Source organism: Amblyraja radiata, chromosome 47 (assembly GCF_010909765.2).
Source record: "Amblyraja radiata isolate CabotCenter1 chromosome 47, sAmbRad1.1.pri, whole genome shotgun sequence".
NCBI classification, from domain to species: Eukaryota; Metazoa; Chordata; class Chondrichthyes; order Rajiformes; family Rajidae; genus Amblyraja; species Amblyraja radiata.
This window is the reverse complement of record NC_046002.1, coordinates 7,807,944-7,835,137: the sequence shown is the minus strand read 5'-3', so window position 1 is coordinate 7,835,137 and position 27,194 is coordinate 7,807,944. Positions and strand designations below refer to the sequence as shown.

General features: G+C 50.0%; 1 protein-coding gene across 1 annotated transcript in view; it reads left to right on the top strand.

The window, feature by feature from the left end:
• The window catches only part of adar (adenosine deaminase RNA specific), a 68,190-nt gene that overhangs the window by 36,590 nt on the left and 4,406 nt on the right, over positions 1-27,194 (top strand). The window contains exons 2-6 of the mRNA XM_033015911.1: positions 11,083-12,646; positions 16,980-17,160; positions 19,550-19,719; positions 22,503-22,638; positions 24,206-24,414. Of these exons, the coding sequence (XP_032871802.1) occupies positions 11,151-12,646; positions 16,980-17,160; positions 19,550-19,719; positions 22,503-22,638; positions 24,206-24,414 (2,192 nt within the window). The 5' untranslated portion in view covers positions 11,083-11,150. The remainder of the gene's footprint in view (positions 1-11,082; positions 12,647-16,979; positions 17,161-19,549; positions 19,720-22,502; positions 22,639-24,205; positions 24,415-27,194) is intronic.

Below are 27,194 nucleotides of genomic sequence, written 5' to 3'. Positions count from 1 at the left end.
ATGAGGATTGAATGACCTTGAAAACCACGGGCAATTTCACAACATTGACTTTTGCTATCCTTGGGTATGTTAAAATGGGTTTATTAGCTTCAGGGCTCATCAGTAACGCATCCACTGACATTAAATGTGATTTGGATACAATGTTAAAACAAAACCCTTTTGGGGTTTTGTTATTTGTAGGTCTGTCCAAACAGCAGACATTCCTAACCTTGTCCAAATGTGGACAGAGTGCTGGAGTAACTCAGCGGGTCAGGCAGCATCTGTGGAGAACATGGATAGGTGACATTTCACAGAGTGCTGGATTAACTCAGCGGGTCAGGCAGCATCTGTGGAGAACATGGATAGGTGACATTTCACAGAGTGCTGGATTAACTCAGCGGGTCAGGCAGCATCTGTGGAGAACATGGATAGGTGACATTTCACAGAGTGCTGGATTAATGCCCCTGTCTCACTTAGGAAACCTGAACGGAAACCTCTGGAGACTTTGCGCCCCACCCAAGGTTTCCGTGCAGTTTCCGGAGGTTGCAGGTGGTTGCGAGAGGTTGCAGGTAGTGGAAGCAGGTAGGGAGATTGACAAAAACCTCCGGGAACCGCACAGAAACCTTGGGTGGGGCGCAAAGTCTCCAGAGGTTTCCGTTCAGGTTTCCTAAGTGAGACGGGCATTACTCAGCGGGTCAGGCAGCATCTGTGGAGAACATGCATAGGTGACGTTTCACAGAGTGCTGGAGTAACTCAGCGGGTCAGGCAGCATCTGTGGAGAACATGGATAGGTGACATTTCACAGAGTGCTGGAGTAACTCAGCGGGTCAGGCAGCATCTGTGGAGAACATGGATAGGTGATGTTTCACCGAGTGCTGGAGTAACTCAGCGGGTCAGGCAGCATCTGTGGAGAACATGGTTAGGTGACATTCGTCGGGCCCTGTCCTCGGATATGGGTCACCTCCCCATGTTTTCACTTTAGAGATACAGTGCAGACACAGAATAGAATAGAATATGTTTATTGTCATTGCACAAAACTGAGCAACGAAATTCCATTTGCTTCTCCTCCGTTAAAAGAAATACAACACAACAACCAATACACATATGTACAGTTAATAGTAAAATAATAGATACATTTTTTAAAAAGTTTAAAAGAATTTAGCGGTATTCCTCGAAGTTACTTCTTGCTTCCCAGTGTTCACTATTGGAGTTAAGCTCTTTTACCGCACATGGGTAGAAACTATTTTTTAGTCTACCGGTGCGAGCCTGCAGAGACCTGAATCGCCTCCCCGAGGGTAGCAGAGTAAAAAGGTGGTTGGCAGGGTGGGATGTGTCCTTCTTGATATTTATGGCCCTGCGCAAGCATCGGGCCTTGTATATGTCATCCAAGGAGGGCAGGTTAGCGTTTGTAATGCGCTGCGCAGTTTTTATAATTCCCTGCAGCGCCCTCCTCTCAGCCACAGTACAGCTGGCAAACCACACCAGGATTCCGTAGGTGAGGATACTTTCCACGGCGCATCAGCCCTTCAGCCCACCGAGAAGGAAGAGAGGCCATCTCATTGAAGCCACCCGAATAATGAAAGGCCTGGATAGAGTGGATGTTTCCAGTAGGGGGAGAGGCCAGGGCGCACTGCTGCCTTCCAGCGCCAGAAACCTGGGTTCCATCGTGACTGCGGGTGCTTGTCTGTGTTCTCCATGTGACCATGTGGGTTTTCTCTGGGGTCCTCGGTTTCCTCCCACACCCCAAAGACGTGCAGGTTTGTAAGTACATTCTTGTAAGACATTCTCGTACAGAGAAGGTTCACCAGTCTGATTCCTGGGATGGCAGGACTTTCACATGAAGAAGGACTGGATAAACTCGGCTTGTACTCGCTAGAATTTAGAAGATTGAGGGGGGATCTTATAGAAACTTACAACATTCTTAAGGGGTTGGACAGACTAGATGCAAGAAGATTGTTCCCGCTGTTGGGGAAGTCCAGAACAAGGGGTCACGCAGTTTAAGGATAAGGGGGGAAGTCTTTTAGGACCGAGATGAGAAAAACATTTTTCACACACAGAGAGTGGTGAATCTGTGGAATTCTCTGCCATAGAAGGTAGTTGAGGCCACAGTTCATTGGCTATATTTAAGAGGGAGTTAGATGTGGCCCTTGTGGCTAAAGGGATCAGGGGGTATGGAGAGAAGGCAGGTACAGGATACTGAGTTGGATGATCATATTGAATGGCGGTGCAGGCTCGAAGGGCCGAATGACCTCCACCTATTTTCTATGTTTGATATGTCTTGGTTTCTTGTAAATTGTCACTTGTGTGTGGAGGATAGTGTTTCGGGCCTGTCCTGCTTGTCAATTTTTTTCCGCCGACTGCTGGCATCATGGTCACCGATAAATATGCGGCGGTGACGGGGAGTGGCAACGTATTGACGCACGGTGCTTTTTTCATGCGTCGCAACGTTTTTTTTTGTCGCCGCTGGATTTTGAAATGTTCGAAATCTTTTGGCGACACTGATATGACGCCGGCAGTTGCCGAAAAAAAACGCCAAGACGGACAGGCCCATTAGTGTCATAAGTGATAGGAGCAGTAGTAGACCATTCGGCCCATCAAGTCTATTCCCGTTATTCAATCATGGCTGATCTATCTCTCCCTCCTCGCCCCCTTCTCCTACCTTCCCTCCATAACCCCTGACACCCGTACTAATCACAAATCTATCTGTCTCTGCCTTTAATAATACCCTTTGCCGGCTGCCACAGCTGTCTGTGGTAAAGAATTTCACAGGATGTCGGCGCGGACTCGGTGGGCCGAAGGGCCTATTTCCGCATTTTATCTCTAAACTAAACTAATTTGCCCTCCTTAAAAGCTCCCAGATTTAGAAAGTCGGATGGCATTTGTGTAGTGGGTGTAGTCGCAATTAATGCGCACATTTGTCTGTCCTCACCTTCTCCATCATGGTCTGGTTTGGCTCGGCCACCAAGCACGACACCTGGAGGCTGCAGGGAATCGTCCGATCGGCTGAGAAGGTTGTTGGCTGCAACCTTCCCTCCATTGATGAGCAAGGGCCAGGAAGCGAGCGGGCAAGATCAACTCTGACCCCCTCTCACCCTGGCCACAAACTCTTTGAATCACTTTCCTCTGGAAGGCGACTCCGGACGGTCAAAGCTGCCACAGCCAGACATAAAAACAGTTTTTATCCACGAGTAGTTGCTCTACTCAACAGCCAAAAATCTGTAGCCTCCCTTTGATCTGGTATTGTGTTGGTTCACATGTTTGATCAATGGTGTTTTATCATTAATATTTTATTATTATTAATGGTTAGTGTTTTCTGAGTCATTCGTCACTGTCACATATGTCATGTTGTTACTTGTGGGCGGAGCACCAAGGCAAATTCCTTGTATGTGAATACTTGGCCAATAAACCTACTTATGGGGCTGTCCCACTGTACGAGCTATTTCAAGAGTTCGCCCGAGTTTCCCCTGATTCGAACTCGGAGAATTACGGTAATGGCCGCTCGTAGGTACTCGGGGCTCTCGTGGACATTTTTCAACATGTTGAAAAATCTTCGCGAGTCTACCCGAGCTTACCGCGTTTCCCGAGTACCTGCCGTTAGCGTTACGGGCCGCTAAGAGACGTCCCGAGCTCCGACGTACCCGCTACGTACATTCTACGTGCTTACCACGAGTTTGATTTCTTTTTTAAACTCAGGAGAGCTCTTGGGTGGACTTGTATAGTGGGACAGCCCCATTACTTATTTTGGGATCCACCCGTTGCAAGATGATGAAATCACAGAGACCACATTGCAATCAATCCCTGAGGGAGATGTGGACTCTTGCCGATTAGTGCGATTAGTGCATGACTTTTTGGATGAACCGAAAGTGAAACCAATTTGGAGTATGTTGGCCCTCCTGAGCCAAGGGGAGGTGGAGTCTCTGCTGTGTACAGCCAGTGAGAGAGAGGGGGGAATCAGTAAAGTACCTCTGAAGATCGTATTAGCCAGCAGTTCTCCCTGACTGGAATCTAAAGCGAAACTTGGTCTCGACAGAGGGACATCTGAAGCTGATCGGGGCCTGTGATGTACAGTGGTCTTTGCTTGAGAGACAGTTGGAGTTTAGTGACCAGGAAGTTGTTCCAGTAAACAAGCTCATTTGCAAGGAATGTTCTAAGTGGAGTGGGCCAAACTGTGAGAATCTGGGCGTAACACCTTTGTATACAAAACTATTTCCTTGTGGCCATTAACTAAATTGAATCTTCAGAGTTTTTGAATCCTCCTTGCTCCGATGCAGTCACTTTAGAGTGAAGATTCAACTGGTCAGACAAGTTGATTTTGCTGTCACGCCATCACCCAGTGTGTTTCCAGCACGAGCTGTTCCGCACCTCCTGTGATTGAGGGCAGTGTTTTAAATATCCATTTGTCTGTGACAGTCCTTGTCCTTCTAAAAGGTGGGTGTTTATAATAACTGCGGGCATATTGCCGTGGTTTAATTGGTGTGTTATACGCGGTGTAGTCATTCATTCAGCTGACTTTCTCAGAATTTATTTTTTCCCAGATTGGTCTTGCTAAATATGTGTTAAACCCTTTCACTGCTTGTGTTGGTGCTAATATACAAGCTGCTTTTGCACCAGCCTCTAGACTTCTGGCACAATGGTGTTGTGCTGACATCAAGGAGTCAAAAATAGATGGATTAGGAAACTGGAAGATCTCTCTCTTAAGCTGTTATTGTATTGTCTGTTGTCCAGTGGTGAATCGTTGAATTTACAGCACAGGCTGTTCAGTCTTTTAGTTTCTTTTATTCTAGAGATAGAGCACAGAAACAGGCACGGACCAGCGATCCCCGCACGTTAACACACACACACAGACGCGCGCACACACACACACACACACACACACACACACACAGACGCGCACTCACACACACACATATACATATGCGCACACACACACACAGACGCGCACTCACACACAGACGCGCGCGCACACACACACACACAGACACACACCAATTTTACATCTATCACCAAGCCAATTAACTAGGGCTTTTGGAGTGTGGGAGGAAACCGAAGATCTCTGAGGGAAAAAACCCACGCAGGTAACGGGGAGAACGTGCAAACTCTGTACAGACAGCACCCGTAGTCAGGATGGAATCCGGGTCTCCTGTGCTGTGAGGCAGCAGCTCTACCCGCTGCGCCACCATCGGTCCACGTGTCTGTACAGTGTGAATCTTACTGAGCCGCCTTTATTGAACTGTTTATTCATATGATCATTTGCCTTTCTTTTTTATGTACTTTAGGAAACCCGAGAAAAAAAACAAAGCACTGGAAATGAAAAACAAAATGCTGGAGGAACTCAGCGGGTCAGGCAGCCTCTGTGGAGGGAAATGAACCAACAACATTTCAGGTCGGGACCCTTCCTCACTCAGTGTGACCCCCAAACATGTCGCCAGTCCATTCCCTCCACAGATGTTGCCTGACCTGCTGAGTTCCTCCAGCATTTTGTTTCAAGCTCAAGATTCCAGCATCTGCAGTTCCTTGGATTCGTAGAGTGATACAGTGCGGAAGCTGGCCCTTCGGCCCAACCTGCCCATGCTACATTGGTCCCCCTTGTCTGCATTCGGCCCATATCTAAACCGTTCCTAATACAGTCATACTTGTGCTTCCATATACTGGGAGCGAGTCGGGAAGAATCTGCAGAGAAGAACACTTAATATTTATGATTTTTTAAAAACTTTTAAGTCTCCATGTGTTCCCTTTCTTCTCCTTGAATGCATTTCTGGTCTAGGTATCCCATCCACGACCAGTGGTAGCAAGTTTATCATCCTCACCAACCTAACAAAATTCTCAGCAATCCCCCTTCAGATTTATTGCGGCTGTAGTTTTGACTTGCCCCGTCCCACAAATGCATCCTGTGAATCAATCCACTGCTTGCCCATGGCAGCACAAAGCCCGCATGTGTGAGCAGCAATGGCAATCCTGCTCAGTGAAAGGGTCTCGAGCCGAAATGTCACCTCTTCCTTTTCACCAGAGATGCTGTCCGACCCGCTGAGTTACTCCAGCAACTTCCCCCTCCCATTCCACCATCGACCCATCGATGAAGACAGGTTTGTGGAGCCTCATCCTTCCTCTTCCAAAGTCGACCGGTCCCACACTGACCTTTCTGTCCTGGGCCTCCTCCATGGCCAGAGTGAGTCCCACCGTAAATTGGAGGAGCAGCACCCACATATTTTGCTTGGGCAGTTTACACCCCAGTGATATGAACATTGACTTCTCCAATTTCAGGTAGTCCCTGCTTTCTCCCTCTTTCCCCTCCCCTTCCCAGCTCTCCCACTGTCTCCGCCTCTTCCTTTCTTCTTCCCATGCCCCAACCCCCACGTCAGTCTGAAGAAGGGTCTCGACCCGAAACATCGCCTATTTCCTTCGCTCCATAGATGCTGCCTCGCCCACTGAGTTTCTCCAGCACTTTTGTCTACCTCCAGCCTTTTGTGGCTATTGTATATATTTCTTTAATCCTGATCGGAAACGTCTCCTGTTCATTTCCCTCCGCAGATGCTGCCTGACCAGCTGAGTTCCTCCAGCAGTTAAAATACTCGTCTTCAATGTATGTTTCTTTTAAGGTTAACACTTATTACTTAAGAACAGGCCCATGTAAGTCAAAACGTTATGTTTGAATGAATAGCTACAGGGCTACACAGCCCTCCAGTTCATTTGTATTATGTTCCCGATGTAGGTACAAAGAAATGCAGATGCTGATTTATTTTATTAAAAGGCATAAAGTGTTGGAGTAACTCAGCGGTTCAGGCAGCATCTGTGGAGAACATGGATAGGTGACGTTTCACAGAGTGCTGAAGTAACTCAGCAGGTCAGGCAGCATCTGTGGGGAACATGGATAGGTGACGTTTCACAGAGTGCTGGAGTAACTCAGCGGGTCAGGCAGCATCTGTGGAGAACATGGATAGGTGACGTTTCATAGAGTGCTGGAGTATCTCAGCGGGTCAGGCAGCATCTGTGGAGAACATGGATAGGTGACGTTTCACAGAGTGCTGGAGTAACTCAGCGGGTCAGGCAGCATCTGTGGAGAACATGGATAGGTGCGTTTTGGACCAGGACTCTTATCAGTCTATAGAAGGATCCCGAACCGAAACGTCACCTTGCCATGTTCTCCAGAGGTGCTGCCTGACCTGCTGAGTTTAGTTTAGAGATACAGCATAGACAACAGGCCCTTCGACCCAACGAGTTCATGCTGACCATTGATTAGCCGTTCATGCTAGTTATCCGAGTCCACGTACTCGGGGCAATTTACAGAGAGTCAATTAACGCACGTCTTTGGGATGAGGGAGGAAATTGGAGCACCTGGCGGAACCCCACGCGGTCACAGGGAGAACGTGCAAACTCCGCACAGACAGTAAGCGAGGTGATGATGGAAGCGGAGTCTCTGGTGCTGTGAGGCAGCGGTTCTGTGCATTACTGTTCTGTTACTCCAGCGCTTTGTGGAGTTAGGTTGGATTATCCTTTGTGTATTTAACAGGAGGCACACAGTGGTGTACGGGACATTCACAGCCATGATGGGGTACTGAGAAGTTCCAGCTGTTAAATCCCCTTGATGGACTCCAACACCATCTCCAGTTCAAATACTGCATCCCACCTGTGCATTATGTTCCAAGTTATTAGCTGACTTTCCTGCATCCTTGTTACCTGATCCGATGCGAGATTGATCCCAGCTCCGTCGAGGTTTTGTCAGTGTAATTAGATTTTCAATTGCCTTGTCTAAAAATTCTTTAATTGTTCTGTTCTCTGGAGGGAGGAGGGTGGTGGAGGCAAGTGATTAAGGCTGCAGATTTTCAGTGAGTCATTTTAATTAAACTGCAATTGGGCACGATGTCCCAGAGTGTGCATGGGAGGACGAGGATGTTGTCGAACACCGCTGACGGGAGCCAGGTGCAGAGGATAGTTACAAGGATTCCCCATTTCTGACCATTTGACTTCTGCATCCCCTTATCAGTTTAGATTTGGAGCCTGGGTGCGCTCCTGACCTCGGCCGTTGTCTGTGGTATGTTAGCATTCATAGCGAAAGGACTTGAGTATAGGAGCAGGGAGGTTCTACTGCAGTTGTACAGGGTCTTGGTGAGACCACACCTGGAGTATTGCGTACAGTTTTGGTCTCCTAATCTGAGGAAAGACATTCTTGCCATAGAGGGAGTACAGAGAAGGTTCACCAGACTGATTCCTGGGATGTCAGGACTTTCATATGAAGAAAGACTGGATAGACTCGGTTTGTACTCGCTAGAATTTAGAAGATTGAGGGGGGAATCTTATAGAAACTTTCAAAATTCTTAAGGGGTTGGACAAGCTAGATGCAGGAAGATTGTTCCCGATGTTGGGGAAGTCCAGAACAAGGGGTCACAGTTTAAGGATAAGGGGGAAATCCTTTAGGACCGAGATGAGAAGAAACATTTTCACACAGAGAGTGGTGAATCTGTGGAACTCTCTGCCACAGAGGGTAGTTGAGGCCACAGTTCATTGGTTATATTTAAGAGGGAGTTAGATGTGGCCCTTGTGGCTAAAGGGATCTGGGGGTATGGAGAGAAGGCAGGTACAGGATACTGAGTTGGATGATCAGCCATGATCATATTGAATGGAGGTGCAGGCTCGAAGGGCCGAATGGCCTACTCCTGCACCTATTTTCTATGTGGAGTTTGCACGTTCTCCCTGCGAGCGTCTGGGTTTCCTCCCACATCCCCCAAGACGTGCGGGTCTGTCGGTCAATCGGCCCTCTGTAAATTGCTCCCTCGTGTGTAAGGAGTGAACGGGAAAGTGGGATAACTAGTGTGAACGGGATGATCGCTGGTCGGCGTGGGCTGATGGGCCATGTTTAACACTCTATCTCTAAACTAAACTAGTCTCCGGGAGCCTCCTGTCTTGATGTTCGTCGTCTTTCCAGGAGTGAGAAGGTGTATTTGGAGAATGATGTCTCGTGCAAATAGCAGTGGCATTACCAGGAATTGATATTCCAAAAATCTAGGCCGGAAGGTGATCCATAAAATGGGTTCTTTGTTGTCGTTAGAAGGCAGACAAAGGTGCCGGAGAAACTCCATTTTCCAGCCTCTGCAGTTCCTTCTGAAACATTCTTTGCCTTTAGATACACGATGGCATTTGAGGTGATTTTTGTCGCTCTGTTTTACTGGTGCTGGTTGTGGATATTTTTAGCAGTGTGCAGTAGATGTAGGCAGACCAGTCCTGGTTTCTGCTGCCAGTTTGTCCTTGAAACTTGGCTTCATTCGACCAGCTCTGAGTGACGTCAGAAGGTGCTTTGACACTGTGGGGAGCAGGCGGGCTTGAGCAGATTCCAAGGCCTTCCTGCTCTGCAGTTGCAGTCAGAGGGCTGTTCAGCGTCTTGCTGTGCCCTGCGCTGCTGCTGCTGCTGCTGCAGCAGGCCGCCATGATCGCTCACGTCCAAGTTAGCGATGCGATAGGGGCCTGTAAATTATTCGCTTAACGCGAAGTGGTCATGGTAGTGACAGCATCGTTCGTGGTTCATTGTTCTCCGTGATAAATGGCACGGACTGATTTCACCGCGTGGCCTGTCCGTCTCCATGCTGGAGTTTCAGCCTCATTCCACAGTTAAGTACAGGAGCTGGGAGGTTCTACTGCAGTTGTACAGGGTCTTGGTGAGACCACACCTGGAGCATTGCGTACAGTTTTGGTCTCCTAATCTGAGGAAATACACTCTTGCCATAGAGGGAGTACAGAGAAAGTTCACCAGACTGATTCCTGGGATGGCAGGACTTTCATATGAAGAAAGACTGGATAGACTCGGCTTGTACTTGCTAGAATTTAGAAGATTGAGGGGGGATCTTATAGAGACGTACAAAATCCTTAAGGGGTTGGACAGGCTAGATGCAGGAAGATTGTTCCCGATGTTGGGGAAGTCCAGAACTAGGGGTCACACAGTTTAAGGATAAGAGGACCGAGATGAGAAAAACATTTTTCACACAGAGAGTGGTGAATCTGTGGAATTCTCTGCCACAGAAGGTAGTTGAGGCCACAGTTCATTGGCTATATTTAAGAGGGAGTTAGATGTGCCCCTTGTGGCTAAAGGGATCAGGGGGTATGGAGAGAAGGCAGGTACAGGATACTGAGTTGGATGATCAGCCATGATCATATTGAATGGCGGTGCAGGCTCGAATGGCCTCTACTCCTGCACCTATTTTCTATGTTTCTATGTTAAAGCTTCGACACCAGGTTGACACCATCCGGCTGCTTTGATCCTGTCTGTACAGAGATTGCACCTTCTCCTCGTGACTGCGTGGGTTTCCTCCGGGTGCTCCGGCTTCCTCCCATGTCCCAAAGATGTGCGTGCTTGTAGGTTAATTGGCCTCTGTAAATTGTCGCTAACGTGTAGGCTACGACGTGCGTAGGGGTGATCGCTGGTCGGCGCGGACTCGCTGGGCCAGAGGGTCTGTTTTCACGCTGTATTTCTTAAACTAAATTTACTGAGCTGGTGAATTCTTCCCAGGCCGCAGAGACAATCGTGGCATTGAAGAGGCATACAGATATGCATGGAATGAAGGGAGACAAGCAGATAAGAGTTAGATGTCGACACAAGGAACTGTAGGCGCTGGTTTACGAAAAAAGACAAGATGCTGGAGTAACTCAGCAGGTCAGGCAGCATCTCTGGAGAGAAGGAATGGGTGATGTTTTGTGTCAAGACCCTTCTTCAGACTAGTCAGGGAAGAGGGAAACGAGACATAGTTGTGGAGGGATATAGAACAAGTTAATGAAAGATATGCAACAAAAAAAGGTGACAATGATAAAGGAAACGGGCCATTCTGCTAGGTGGGAACGAGAGGCTGGTGCGACTATGTTCTTTCCCCCCCCCGACTAGTCTGAAGAAGGTCGTCCATTCTCTCCAGGGACGCTGCCTGTCCCGCTGAGTAACTCCAGCATTTTGTGTGTCTATCTTCGATTTAAACCAGCGAATGCTTGTGTTTATACGCGTGTTTGAGATGCGGGAGGAAGCTTTTGGTGTTGCAGCAGTCAGCTCGGTAGGTCGTGTGTGTGTGCGTCTGTTCAGTGTTGTTGCTTTATTTCCGAGCGTTAACCAAAATCTTTTCTCCTTTCAAGGTGTGCAGAAGAGATCGGATCAGCTGGACTAATCTGCTTCTTGCTGCCAAAAGCTCACCCCACAGAGCATGAGCAGAGGTATTGACGGTGACAGAAGATCACACAGAGAAAAACCCACTAGTCACCGGCAGTGCAATCGCTACAGCCACTCCCGCCAGCAGTCTGACCCCGCTCCTCCAGCCTTTATTCCCTCCAGCCAAGGACTGTCGGCCGATCAGTTCCGGAGCCAGCAGGTCCAGTTTCTCACCAGCCAGATTGCCCAGGCTCCTGCCTTTGTCGTTCAGCACCAGGGCTCGTACCAGCAGAGGCCGCGAGTTTTCCACCCGCCACCTTACTGCTCCCTGCCGAGGGCCAGGAGCTGGAACCACCACCGGGTCTGCCCGCTGCCTGTCGCTCGCCCCCGCATCCCACCCCAGAACGGGACCAAGAGCTCGGAATTAGACGAGGGACTCAGTCGACTCTTGTCGGGCCTCAGCATCTGCTCCCCCGGCGGCACCTCTCAGCACGACGTGGTGCGAGTTCTGGGAGATCTCAGGCCCGGTGAAAGCCTCACGGCGCCCAAGATAGCCAGGAGGCTCGGCGTTCAGAAGAAAGAGGCCAACCACGTCTTGTACCGGCTCCTGGAGGAAAACCGGGTGAGGAAGGAGGGCACGACGCCCCCACTCTGGTGTCTTCCCAGAGACGCTGAGGTCGCTGCCAAGGCCAAGAGACAGTGGTCTGCTCCCGAGGGAGGAGGCTTATCCCGCCCGGTCAAGCAGGAGAAAGAGGAAGACGAGGACAGCTCGGAGAGCAGCGGGTGCGAGCCGGCCAGCATGGAGGACCTGGACAACCAGAAGGACAGGATCTTCCACTTCCTCTTGGAGAAGACCAAGGCCACGGCCCTGGACATCGCCAAGAACGTGGGGCTGAAGTCGGCCCGGCAGATCAACCCCACCCTCCAGTCGCTGGAGAACCAGGGGGACCTGTGCAAGGAGACGGCCTCGCCGTACATCTGGACCCTGGCCGACCGCAAGAAGGAGGTCCTGCTGCGCAAGCGGAAGCTCCATGACTTGGGCGCGGCCGTGATCGGCGCGGTGCCGCCGGCGGTGATCAGCACCGAGCCGCTCGAGAGCGCAGCCCCCGCGCCGGAGACGGTGGACGAGATCCAGGTGAAGGAGGAGAGCAACATCGGCAACGGCCAACAGGAGGAGGAGGAGGAGGAGGAGGAGGAGGTGGTGAAGCCCTCGCCCACCGTGATGCCGGCACAGACCAACAAAGCCAACCACGCCGGCTCGGACTACTACGGCAACACCTCGGCAAACTGCCAGTGGGCGACCGACGACATCCCCGACAACCTCAACATCATCAACTGCGTGGGCGGCGAGGACGGGGTGGTGGGCCTGCCGCAGGGCATGTTGCCGGGGAAACCCAACGCCGAGCAGCACCCCGTCCTAACGCCCAACGAGCGGCTGCGCGCCTGTCTATCCAAGAACCCCGTCAGCGGCCTGATGGAGTTCTCCCAGGGCTCGGCGCTACAGTGCGAATTCATCCTCCTCGATCAGACTGGACCCTCGCACGACCCTCGGTAAGACAACCACTCTCTTATTTGATAAATCACGTCAAGTCAAGTGAATTTATTGTCATGTGTCCCTGTATAGGACAATGAAATTCTTGGTAGACAAAAAAGCTGGAGAAACTCAGCGGGTGCAACAGCATCTATGGAGCGAAGGAAATAGGCAACGTTTCGGGCCGAAACCCTTCTTCAGACTGATCGGGGGTGGGGGGGGGGCGGGGAGAAGAAAGGAAAAAGGAGGAGGAGCCCGAAGGCTGGGGGATGGGAGGAGACAGCAGGAGGACTGAGGAAGGGGAGGAAACAGTCAGGACTAACAAAATTGGGAGAATTCGATGTTCATGCCCCCAGGATGCAGACTCCCCAATGAAATTCTTGCTTTGCTTCAGCACACAGAACATAGTAGGCATTTACTACAAAACAGATCAGTGTGTCCATATACCATGATATAAATATATACACACATGAATAAATAAACTGATTAAGTGCAAATAGCAGAAAGTGGTTATTAATAATCAGAGGTACACACAATTGCTGGGGAAACTCAGCGGGTGCAGCACCATCTATGGAGCGAAGGAAATAGGCGACGTTTCGGGCCGAAACCCTTCTTCAGAATAATCAGAGTTTTGTCCGAGCCAGGTTTAATAGCCTGATGGCTGTGGGGAAGTAGCTATTCCTGAACCTGGTTGTTGCAGTCTTCAGGCTCCTGTACCTTCTACCTGAAGGTAGCAGGGAGATGAGTGTGTGGCCAGGATGATGTGGGTCTTTGATGATACTGCCAGACTTTTTGAGGCAGCGGGCTCCTCAGCTCCTCAGGCTAACAACGACAGAGCTGCCAAGGATTTGCCGTATTTTGTACGAAATTGCGATCAGAATACGGATGTACGGATTTCAGATTCAGATTCAGATTCAACTTTAATTGTCATTGTCCGTGTACAGTACAGAGACAACGAAATGCATTTAGCATCTCCCTGGAAGAGCGACATAGAATATGATTTGAATAAATATTTACATTAGCATATATACAGACATAGTGTTTTTCCTGTGGGAGGAGTGTCCGGGGGGGGGTGATTGGCAGTCACCGAGGTACGTTGTTGAGTAGAGTGACAGCCGCCGGGAAGAAGCTGTTCCGGCAACGGAGAGACCTGTAGCGCCTCCCGGATGGTAGGAGGGTAAACAGTCCATGGTTGGGGTGAGAGCAGTCCTTGGCGATGCTGAGCGCCCTCCGCAGACATCGCTTGCTTTGGACAGACTCAATGGAGGGGAGCGAGGAACCGGTGATGCGTTGGGCAATTTTCACCACCCTCTGCAATGCCTTCCGGTCGGAGACAGAGCAGTTGCCATACCATACTGTGATACAGTCGGTAAGGATGCTCTCGATGGTGCAGCGGTAGAAGTTCACCAAGATCTGAGGAGACAGTTGGACCTTCTTCAGTCTCCTCAGGAAGAAGAGACGCTGGTGAGCCTTCTTGATCAGAGTTGAGGTATTGTGGGTCCAAGAGAGGTCATCGGAGATGTTAACACCCAGGAACCTGAAGCTAGAAACACGTTCCACCTCCGTCCCGTTGATGTGGATGGGGGTGTGCGTGCCGCCCCTGGACTTCCTGAAGTCTACAATGAGCTCCTTGGTCTTCTTGGAGTTAAGGGCCAGGTTGTTGTCAGCGCACCATGCTGCTAGGAGCTGGACCTCCTCCCTGTAGGCCGATAAGGATTTTTTCAAAATCGGCTCGACTCCCTGTTCCATCTTGCTGCTTAAAAAATGCAAGGATATAAAAAGTCATACTGTACCTCTAAAAATGTTTTTTTTTTTTTTTTTTAATAATTTTATTTATTAGAAGTAAAGTACATTACAATAATACAAGCCAAATATAACATTACATTTCTTGTACCACTTCATTTTTTAAGCTTTTAAAAGAGAAAGAATCGTGATTGTGTGTGGAAAAAGTGAAAAAGAAAAAAGACCCATTACGCGAAGAGTTAGAGAAAAAAGTTAAGAAATAGGCCGTAGAAAAGAAAAAAGAGAAAAAGAAACAAGGGCTCTATTAAGAAGACAGTGTAGAAAGGGATAGACCAACTTCGTATTTTTCATCCCCCCCCTTACCAGATCCTTACAAGTCGAGTCAGGTCACATTTATTTATATAGCACATTTAAAAAACAACTCTCGTTGGCCAAAGTGCTTTACATTTGTTATAAGAATAGTATACACAAACAAACTATATACATATATACATATAGCCCTCGCTCAGTGGACATCAGGAAAGGCTTGGGAGTATAGATAGGATTTTAGTCTTGACTTAAAGGAGTCGATGGAGGCGGCAGTTCTGATGGGAAGGGGGATGCTGCTGTTCCACGGTCTAGGAGCTGCAACCGCAAAGGCGCGGTCGGTCGCCCCTAAGCTTATGCCTAGACCGCGGGATATTCAGCAGCCCCAAGTCGGCCGATCTGAGGGACCTGGAGGTGGAGTGGTGGGTGAGAAGACTTTTAATGTAGGAGGGGGCAGGGCAAGCCCATTGAGGGCTTTGTAGACATGGAGGAGGGTCTTGAAATTTATTTGGAACCACACAGCCTGTGGCGAGAGGCCAGGATTGGGGTGATGTGGTCCCTTTTTCAGGTGCCCGTCAGGAGTCTCGCTGCAGCGTTTTGGACCAGTTGCAGGCGGGACAGGGAAGATTGGCTGATGCCAGTGTAAAGAGAGTTTTCAGAGTACTGTTGCACCGTATACTTGTGGTAAGTCGATAAATGCAGACCACATCTTTGGGAAGTGGTCTGGTTTACCTGCAAGAAGGAGTCTCATATCTTCCAGGTGTAATGTTTCGAACATATTTGAAATCCACATATTTATTGTTGGTATTGGGGCGTTTTTCCAGAATTTAAGTATATGTTTTTTTACCTCTAAAAGTTATAGCAGATTAAATCTATTAGTATTTTAAATTTCAAGATTTGGAAGCTTTGATCTGCCTGTGTCGCTCCAGGTTTAAACAGCGCTCTCAGTTTAACGCCTGGGGATTTAAACGAACAGTGTTATGGGTTCTAAAAATAGCGCTCCCAGTTGGAGGGCTATTGCCTTTACACACAGCGCTATGGGCTTTACACAGTGCGATGGCCACATCGCTGTGGCTCACAGACTGTTAGGGGAGAGAGAGAGATAATAGATAATAGACAATAGGTGCAGGAGTAGGCCATTCGGCCCTTCGAGCCAGCACCGCCATTCAATGTGATCACGGCTGATCATCCCCCAATCAGTTCCCGGTTCCTGCCTTCTCCTCATATCCCCTGACTCCGCTATCTTTCAGAGCCCTATCTAGCTCTCCCTTGAAAGCATCCAGAGAACCGGCCTCCACCGCCCGACCTGAAATGTTACCTATTCCTTCTTCAGACTGATGTGAGGGTGGGAAGAAGAAAGGAAGAGGCGGAGACAGTGGGCTGTGGGAGAGCTGGGAAGGGGAGGGGAAGGAGGGTGAAAGCAGGGACTACCTGAAATTGGAGAAGTCAATGTTCATACCGCTGTACCTCTTTGGAGTGTGGGATGAAGCCGCAGCTCCTGCTTCGTATGATATTCGTATCATCTGCAAACTTGGACACAAAGCCTTCAATCCCCTCGTACAAATCATTGATATACTCTGTGGAGAGTAGCAACCACAGCACCAGCCCCTGCTGGATAGTATTTGCCTTTCTTGCTGCAGATTCAACCTGCAAATGAACTGTTTGGGAATCCTGTACCATCGCACCCCCATGTCCCCTCGCTCCTCCGATTTCAGAATCCTCTCCCCGTTTAGAAAAGTAATCTTCCCTCTGAATCAGTACTGGGGGCAACAGCAGTAGAGTTGCTGCCTCACAGCGCCGGGGGTCCGGGTTCCATCCTGACCACGGGCGCTGTCTGTACGGAGTTTGCACGTTCTCCTCGTGACCGGCGTGGGTTTTCTCCGAGATCTTCGGGTTTCCTCCCACACTCCTAAGACGTGCAAGTTTGTAGGTTAAGTGACTGGGTGTAAGTCTAACTATTGTCCCTAGAGTGTGTGGGGTAGTGTTAACGTGCGGAGATCGCTGGGCGGCACGGACTCGGTGGGCCGAAGGGCCTGTTTCCGCGCTGTATCTCTAATCTAAACTAGTGTGTGAACGGGCGATCGCTGGTCTGCACAGACTCGGTGGGCTGAAGGGCCTGTTTCCGCGCTGTATCTCTAATCTAAACTAGTGTGTGAACGGGCGATCGCTGGTCTGCACAGACTCGGTGGGCCGAAGGGCCTGTTTCCGCGCTGTATCTCTAAACTAAACTAAATTACAATAAATTGCACTGCTCCGTTCCGCTAACCATCTCCCCTTATCTCTCTCTCTCTCCCCACGCTGAAGCTTCAGGATGCAGGCCGCCATAGACGGCAGGAAGTTCCCGCCGGCTGAAGCCAACAGCAAGAAGACGGCAAAGAAAGAGGCGGCCACTAACGCTCTGCGGGTGCTGCTGAAGGAGATGCTGGGTGAAGACATCGAGCTTCCTCCTTCTTCACCGCCGCACGAAGCCATGTCGACAGTGGAGGTTGGTGTGCGATGCTCCGAGCCCAGCACTAGGCCCAAGATAGACGCACTAAACGCTGGAGTAACTCAGCGGGTCGGGTAGCATCTCTGGAGAGAAGGAAATAGGTGAAACAGAGAAACATAGAAAATAGGTGCAGGAGTAGAGGCCATTCAGACCTTCGAGCCTGCACCGCCATTCAATATGATCATGGCTGATCATCCAACTCAGTATCCTGTACCTGCCTTCTCTCCATACCCCCTGATCCCTTTAGCCACAAGGGCCACATCTAACTCCTTCTTAAATATAGCCAATGAACTGTGGCCTCAACTACCTTCTGTGGCAGAGAATTCCACAGATTCACCACTCTCTGTGTGAAAAATGTTTTTCTCATCTCGGTCCTAAAAGATTTCCCCCTTATCCTTAAACTGTGACCCCTTGTTCTGGACTTCCCCAACATCGGGAACAATCTTCCTGCATCTACCCTGTCCAACCCCTTAAGAATTTTGTAAGTTTCTATAAGATCCCCCCTCAATCTTCTAAATTCTAGCGAGTACAAGCCGAGTCTATCCAGTCTTTCTTCATAGACGACAGATGGCACAATGGGCTAAGTGTTCGGCTGGCAACCTGAAGGTGGCCGGTTCGAATCCTGCTTGGAGTGTGTACTGTCGTTGTGTCCTTGGGCAAGACACTTCACCTACCTTTGCCTGGGACTAGAGACGGAAATTAGCTACTGATTGGCTACAATCTCGCATATTTACATGCAAATGTTCATTAATATGCACTGTCCCTATAAACAAATTATTATTATTATTATTATATGAAAGTCCTGACATCCCAGGAATCAGTCTGGTGAACCTTCTCTATGGCAAGAATGTCTATTTCAGACACATCAGTCTGAACAAGGTATTTCCTTCGCTCCATAGATGCTGCCTCACCCGCTGAGTTTCTCCAGCATTTTTGTCTACCTTGTTCTATTTGATCTTAATTGATTGTGCACGCCGGGTTGATTGCATTCGTCGAAACAGGGTGGACCACGTGAAGGTTGCAATCTCCCACCCCCAGTTTATAGTCAGTCAGGGAGTGAGACGGTATGGAAACAGGCCCTTCTGCCCAACATGTCCCACCTGCCCGCGTTTGGCCCATGTCCCTCCAAACCCGTCCTATCCATGTACCTGTCAAACGTTGGGATAGTCCCAGCCTCAACTACCTCCTCTGGCAGCTCGCTCCACACACCCACCACCCTTTGTTTTCTTCTATAAAATTAATTGTTTGGTAATTATTATTCCATTTAGAGAACGTTTCGTTTAGCGGGGAAATGGGCCCTTCGTCCAACCGACCCGCGATCCCCGCATATTAACACAATCCCACACACACACTAGGGGACAATTTGCAATTTTTAACCTACAAACCTGCACGTCTTTGGGATGTGGGAGGAAGCCGGGGAGAACGTGCAAACTCCACACAGGCAGAACCCGTAGTCGGGATGGAACCCGGGTCTCTGGCGCTGTGAGGCAGCAGCTAGAGTGATACAGTTTGGAAACAGTTTTTGAAAGAACTGCAGGTGTGGGGAACAATCGAAGGGAGACAAAAGCGCTGGAGAAACTCAGCGGGTGAGGCAGCATCTATGGAGCAAAGGAATAGGTGACGTTTCGGCCCTTCGAGCCAGCACCGCCATTCATTGTGATCATGGCTGATCGTCCCCAATCAATAACCCGTGCCTGCCTTCTCCCCATATCCCTTGACTCCACCAGCCCCGAGAGCTCTATCTAACTCTCTCTTAAATCCATCAAGTGACTTGGCCTCCACTACCCTCTGTGGCAGGGAATTCCACAAACTCACAACTCTCTGGGTGAAAAAGTGTTTTCTCACCTCAGTCTTAAATGACCTCTCCCTTATTCTAAGACTGTGTGGCCCCTGGTTCTGGACTCGCCCAACATGTTTCCTGCATCTAGCTTGTTCGGTCCTTTTATAATTTTATATGTTTCTATGAGACCTCCCCTCATCCTTCTAAACTCCAGTGAATACAAGCCTAGTCTTTTCAATCTTTCCTCGTATGACAGTCCCGCCATCCTAGGGATCGATCTCGTGAACCTACGCTGCACTGCCTCATTCACAAGGATGTCCTTCCTCAAATTAGGAGGCCAAACCGGACGCGATACCCTTCTTCTTCTTCTTGCGTGTGGCGTGCGCAGCCTAAAGTTGTAGGACAACTTGTTCTATTTGATCTTATTTGATTGTGCACGCCGGGTTGATTGCATTTGTCGAAACAGGGCGGACAACGTGAAGGTTGCAATCTCCCCCCCCCCACACAATCCTCCAGATGTGGTCTCACCAGAGCCCTATACAACTGATGCTCAAAACTCTATAACAAATCTTTTTTCTTTTTGCTCTCCTCTCTCCTCTCGCACAGTGCCCACCAGCTGCCGGAGACATAGGGAGCGAGCCCCCCATCTCCGTGGCTCAGCCCATGCTGCCTGCGGGGAAAAATCCCGTCTGCATGCTGATGGAGTACGCGCAGAAGTCGGGCAACGCCTGCGAGTTCCAGCTGGTGTCCCAGAGCGGCCCTCCCCACGACCCCAGGTACGTAGAGACAACCGCTTCTTCCTCGTGTCCGGCCATCTTCTTTATATTTATATTTTTATTCGAAGCGGTGTACAAAAGTATAAACCGCGGCATGTGTTGTACTAACGTTGTCACTTGAGCCATACGGCCTCGCGGGGCCGGTCCCACATCGATCGCCGGAGTTGTGCGGAGCTGGTCCCGACATCGCGCGGGGCTCCGAAAAACTGACCGTGTTCAAAAAATTCCGTGCGGCAACGGCCTGCCGGCCCGCAGCCGCCTCGACCGGCCGTGCGCAGCGTCTTGACACCGTACGTCACTCGCGAACCTCACGTCACTCACTTGACCTCCGCGCGGCCCCTGCTTCCGGTTTGGTCGCGCGGGTCGCATGCTCGTGGGACAGGCCCTTAAGTAAAAACTTAACGAGATAAAAAGACAAAAACGGAAAAAAGCAAAGAAAAAAACCCCAAAAGTGTTGATATACCTGCTTCATTTCTCTCCCCACCCATCACCCAGTCCATCAATCGGTTTAATTCCACAGTTGTGTTGCACCATAATCTCCATGTAATGAATCAATGAAAGGAATCCATATCTTTGAAAATTTTCCTGCAAAGACGAGTCACGTATCTTCAAGATGTAGCATCTCAGACATGTTTGTAATCCACATTTTAAGAGTCGGGGCCATCTTATATATCACGTCTTGCCGGTCGGTCGGTCAGTGACGGTTGACGGGCGGTGGTTGCAGAATTGTCTACTTCAGTCCGTCACTGTGGTACAGTTTCTGTCGTCAGCATTGCCCGGGGTGCACCGCGCGGAGGCTTCTGCTTGCATCCCGCATCCCAAAACACCAGTCAATGAATCAATCAATAAGTTTATTGGCCAAGCATTCACATACAAGGAATTTGCCTTGGTGCTCCGCCCGCAAGCGACAGCACGACGTACAGGGACAGTTAGGAATGACACATAAAGTATTAAACATTAATAATAAAACATTATTGATTAAACATGTGTACCAATAGATACAAGCCATGTACCTGTCTAACTGTTTCTCAAACGATGGGGCAGGCCCAGCCTCAACTACCTCCTCTGGCAGGGGGACAAGAGGGTGGGGCCACGCGGGACAAAAGGCAATGCCCGCTTGTCTTGACGAGGGGGCACTGCGTCCTAACTCCCCACCTTCCCCCCCCCCCCCTCCTCCTCTCTGCTCCTACCCCCCTCCTCGGTAAACTCAGCACCTTCCCCCCCCCCCCCCCCCCCCCCCTCCTCCTCTCTGCTCCTACCCCCCTCCTCGGTAAACTCAGCACCCCCCCCCCCCCCCCGTTACTCTTTTAGCCCCCACGATGTGAAAATCCCACAGGGTTTTTTTTATACACAGCGATACAGCGCGGACACAGGCCCTTCGGCCCAACTTGCCCACACCGGCCAACATGCCCCATCTACACTAGTCCCACCTGCCCGCGTTTGGCCCATATCCATCCAAACCTGTACTATCCATGTACCTGTCTAACTGTTTCTCAAACGATGGGATAGTCCCAGCCTCAACTACCTCCTCCGGCAGCTCGTTCCATACACCCACCACCCTCTGTGTGGAAAAGTTACGTCTCAGATTCCTATTAAATCTTTTCCCCTTCACCTTGAACCTATGTCCTCTGGTCCTCGATTAGAGTCATAAGTGATAGTGTGAAAACAGGCCCTTTGGCCCAACTTGCCCACACCGGCCAACATGCCCCATCTACACTAGTCCTACCTGCCTGCGTTTGGTCCATATCCCTCCAAACCTGTCCTATCCATGTACCTGTCTAACTGTCTCTTAAAACGTTGGGATAGTCCCAGCCTCAACTACCTCCTCCGGCAGCTTGTTCCATACACCCACCACCCTCTGTGTGGAAGATTTACCCCTCCGATTCCTATTAAATCTTTTCCCCTTCACCTTGAACCTATGTCCCTCTGATCCTCGAGACTGGCACTCTGCTCCTCGATGAACTGAACCACTGGTGTTTAAGAAAGCACTGCAGATGCTGGAAAGGTCGAAGGTAGACAAAAAATGCTGGAGAAACTTAGCGGGTGAGGCAGCATCTATGGAGCGAAGGAATAGGTGACGTTTCGGGTCGAGACCCATCTCTGGAGCGAGGGAATAGGTGACGTTTCGGGTCGAGCCCTTCACAAAAATGCTGGAGAAACTCAGCGGGTGAGGCAGCATCTATGGAGCGAAGGAATGGGTGACGTTTCGGGTCGAGACCCATCTATGGAGCGAGGGAATAGGTGACGTTTCGGGTCTCAACCCGAAAACATCACCTATTCCATCGCTCCATAGATGCTGCCTCACCCGCTGAGTTTCTCCAGCATTTTTGTCTACCTTCTGTGTCCACTGGTCCTCAATTAACCTGCAACTCTATGCGTCTTTGGGGTGTGGGAGGAGATCAGAGCGCCCGGAGAAAACCCCGCGCAGGTCACGGGGAGAACATATGCTTTCAAGAGAGAGCTAGATGGGGCTCTTAAAGATAGCGGAGTCAGGGGATATGGGGGAGAAGGCAGGAACGGGGTACTGATTGTGGATGATCAGCCATGATCACATTGAATGGCGGTGCTGGCTGGAAGGGCCGAATGGCCTCCTCCTACGCCTATTGTCTATTGTACAAACTCTGAACAGACGGATCCTCTTTATAGTCGGGATCAAACCCGGTTCTCTGGCGCCACTCTCCTTCTGTGCCACCTTAGTATTTCTAGTTTGTCTACCTGCTCAGTGGTCCGCTCTGATTGACACCGATGTTGTTGCTGTCTTTGTCCCGATCCCGTCTCCGCAGGTTCACCATCATGGTTAAATTGGGCAACGAAACCTTCCCGGCGGCCACGGCCAACAGCAAGAAGCTGGCCAAGATGTTTGCCGCAAAGGCAGCTGTCCTCCTCCTCCTGGGAAACTCACCCCAATTTCCTTCCAAGGTAAGTTAGACAATAGACAATAGGTGCAGGAGTGGCCAGCACCGCCATTCAATGTGATCATGGCTGATCATCCCCAATCAGTGCCCCGTTCCTGCCTTCGCCTCATATCCACTGACTCCGCTATCTTTAAGAGCCCTATCTAGCTCTCTCTTGAAGGCATCCAGAGAACCGGCCTCCACCGCCCTCCGAGGCAGAGAATTCCACAGACTCACAACTCTCTGTGTGAAAAAGTGTTTCCTCGTCTCCGTTTTAAATGGCTTACCCAGAGAGTTGTGAATTTGTGGAATTCCCTGCCATAGAGGGCAGTGGAGGCCAAATCACTGGATGGATTTAAGAGAGAGTTAGATAGAGCTCTAGGGGCTAGAGGAATCAAGGGATATGGGGAGAAGACAGGCACGGGTTATTGATTGGGGACGATCAGCCATGATCACAATGAATGGCGGTGCTGGCTCGAAGGGCCGAATGGCCTCCTCCTGCACCTATTTTCTATGTTTCTATGAGGCATAATAGGCAGTAAGTAAGTTCTAAATGGCTGACCCCTTATTCTTAAACTGTGTGTGGCCCCTGGTTCTGGGCTCCCCCAACATCGGGAACATGTTTCCTGCCTCTAGCGTGTCCAAGCCCTTAACAATCTTATATGTTTCAATGAGATATCCTCTCATCCTTCTAAACTCCAGAGTATACAAGCCCAGCCGCTCCATTCTATATGTTGCAGCAAAAATGTTCCCGATGTTGGAGTCCAGAACCAGGGGTCACACACAGTTTAAAGAATAAGGGGTCGGCCATTTAGGACTGGGATGAGGAAAAACATTTTCTCCCAGAGAGTTGTGAATCTGTGCAATTCTCTGCCACAGAAGGCAGAGGAGGCCAATTCACTGGATGTTTTCAAGAGAGAGTTAGATTTAGCTCTTATGGTTAATGGAATCAAGGGATATGGGGAGAAAGCAGGAACGGGGTACTGATTGTGGATGATCAGCCATGATCATATTGAAGGTGAAGGGGAAAGATTTAATAGGAATCTGAGGGGTAACTTTTCCACACAGAGGGTGGTGGGTGTATGGAACGAGCTGCCGGAGGAGGTAGTTGAGGCTGGGACTATCCCAACGTTTAAGAAACAGTTGGACAGGTACATGGATAGGACAGGTTTGGAGGGATATGGGCCAAACGCGGGCAGGTGGGACTAGTGTAGATGGGGCATGTTGGCCGGTGTGGGCAAGTTGGGCCGAAGGGCCTGTTTCCACACTGTATCACTCTATGACTAGTGTAGATGGGACATTGTTGGGCGAGTTGGGCCGAAGGGCCTGTTTCCACACTGTATCACTCTATGACTAGTGTAGATGGGGCATGTTGGGCCGAAGGGCCTGTTTCCACACTGTATCACTCTATGACTAGTGTAGATGGGGCAAGTTGGGCCGAAGGGCCTGTTTCCACACTGTATCACTCTATGACTAGTGTAGATGGGGCATGTTGGGCCGAAGGGCCTGTTTCCATGACTCATCTCTCCTCTCCCCTCTCCTCGTGTGCGCTCTGTGTTTGACAGGTAACCCACCCTCTCCTCTGCCCACAGCCCTCGGACACCAACATGGAGGACGCTCATGGCCCCATCCCGTGCCTGACGGCGGGGGATTTGGAGGCGGCCCAGGCTGCGGGCTTGGGCGACCTGATCGCCTTCCTGAACAAGAACCCTATTGGCGGCCTGCTGGAGTACGCGCGCTCCAAAGGGTTTGCAGCAGAACTGAAGATGATCGACCAATCAGGACCCCCGCATGACCCCAGGTTAGTGTGGCCTCTCTGCTTCTCCCCCTCCTGCCAATAGACAATAGGTGCAGGAGTAGAGGCCCTTCGGCCCTTCGAACCAGCCTCGCCATTCACTGTGATCGTGGCTGATCATCCCCAATCAGTACCCCGTTCCTGCCTTCTCCCCTGACTCCGCTATCTTTAAGAGCCCTATCTAGCTCGCTCTTGAAAGCATCCAGAGAACCGGCCTCCACCGCCCTCTGAGGCAGAGAATCCCACAGACACAACTCTCTGTGAGGAAAAAGTGTTTCCTCGTCTCCGTTCTAAATGGCCGACCCCTTATTCTTAAACTGTGTGGCCCCTGGTTCTGGACTCCCCCAACATCGGGAACATGTTTCCTGCCTCTAGCGTGTCCAAACCCTTAACAATCTTATATGTTTCAATGAGATGCCCTCTCATCCTTCTAAACTCCAGAGTGTACAAGCCCAGCTGCTCCATTCTCTCAGCATTTAAACACAGTGCACATTGATAAACATTTACATGTAAATATGCAAGATTATAGCCAGTAGCTAATTTCCATCTTTAAAGCCCAGTCCCACTGTACGAGTTCATTCAAGAGTTCTCCCGAGTTTCCCCTGATTCGAACTCGGAGATTTACAGTAATGGCCGCTCGTAGGTACTCGGGGCTCTCGTGGACATTTTTCAACACGTTTAAAAATCTTCTCCAGTCTTCCTGAGCTTTCCCGGGTACCTGCCGTTTGCGTTAAGAGCCCCTAAGAGACGTCCCGAGCTTCGACGTAGCCGTTAACGTGCGTTCTACGTACTTACCTCAAGTTTGATTTTTTTTTTAACTCAGGAGAGCTTTTGGGTAAACTCGTCTAGTGGGACAGGCCCTTTAGATTTAGCTCTTAGGGCTAACGGAATCAAGGGATATGGGGAGAAAGCAGGAACGGGGTACTGATTCTGGATGATCAGCCATTGATTGGCGGTGCTGGCTGGAAGGGCTGACTAGAAACATAGACAATAGGTGCAGGAGTAGGCCATTCGGCCCATTTGAGCCTGCACTGCCATTCAATATGATCATGGCTGATCATACAACTCAGTATCTTGTATGTTCAAAAGGGAACTGCAGATGCTGGAATATCGAAGGTACACAAAATTGCTGGGGAAACTCAGCGGGTGCAGCAGCATCTGAAGAAGGGTTTCGGCCCGAAACGTCGCCTATTTCCTTCGCTCCATAGATGCTGCTGCACCCGCTGAGTTTCCCCAGCAATTTTGTGTACCTTCAGTATCCTGTACCTGCCTTCTCTCCATACCCCCTGATCCCTTTAGCCACAAGGGCCACATCTAACTCCCTCTTAAATATAGCCAATGAACTGTGGCCTCAACTACCATCTGTGGCAGAGAACTCCACAGATTCACCACTCTCTGTGTGAATGGCCTCCTCCTGCACCTATTGTCTGTTTTCCTTGCAGTTTCAGTAAAGTGACTGAAATTTCTGTACTTCCAAGCTCTAAGAAGAAAAAAATCACCACGTACAAATATAGATGGTGCCCGTCCTAAATTGGATTGTGTCTGCAAAGAGGATGCAGAGGTGTGCAGTACTGAGGGTGGAATAGTCACGCCTGTGTTCCCGAGCAAACAGTGTGACTGGAGGTGCCGCAGTAAAGGCTCGGGGTGTGAATTGTCACCCTGATGTTGTGCTAGGGGCTAATTACGTCCCGTGACCAAGCTGTTCATAGCAAAAGGATTTGAGTATAGGAGCAGGGAGGTTCTACTGCAGTTGTACAGGGTCTTGGTGAGACCACACCTGGAGTATTGCGTACAGTTTTGGTCTCCTAATCTGAGGAAAGACATTCTTGCCATAGAGGGAGTACAGAGAAGGTTCACCAGACTGATTCCTGGGATGGCAGGACTTTCATAGGAAGAAAGACTGGATAGACTCGGCTTGTACTCGCTAGAATTTAGAAGATTGAGGGGGGATCTTATAGAAACTTACAAAATTCTTAAGGGTTGGACAGGCTAGATGCAGGAAGATTGTTCCCGATGTTGGGGAAGTCCAGAACAAGGTTCACAGTTTAAGGATAAGGGGGAAATCTTTTAGGACCGAGATGAGGAAAACATTTTTCACACAGAAAGTGGTGAATCTGTGGAATTCTCTGCCACAGAATGTAGTTGAGGCCACAGTTCATTGGCTATATTTAAGAGGGAGTTAGATGTGGCCCTTGTGGCTAAAGGTATGGAGAGAAGGCAGGTACAGGATACTGAGTTGGATGATCAGCCATGATCATATTGAATGGCGGTGCAGGCTCAAAGGGCCGAATGGCCTCTACTCCTGCACCTGTTGTCTATGTTTGCTCGGCAGTACGGCGTGGCTGGCAAATGCTTGCTGCTTCCGCCACAGTTTGTGTGTGTGTGTGTGTGTATGCGTCACCACCCTGCCACGGAGGTGTGGGGGGGAGATAGATTCATCCTTGCTCCCTCTGGTGTGGAATCTGCGGATCCACATGGACGTGCAGGGAATAGTGGAATTCTCTGCCTCAGAAGTCCGCGGAGGCAGATTCACTGGATGGTTTCACCTGCACCTCGCCTCCTGTATCCGCTGCTCCAGATGGCAGCGACCTGTGGCCTTGCATCTTCCCACCCCCACCCCTTTCCGCAGAGACCGTTCCCTCCGCCAACTCCCTGGTCAACCCTCCCCAGCCAAACCACCCCCTCCCCAGATACCTTCCCCTGCAACCGAAGGAGATGAAACACCTGCAGGGAACATGTTCAGTCTGAAGAAGGGTCTCGACGCCTATTCCTTTTCTCCAGAGATG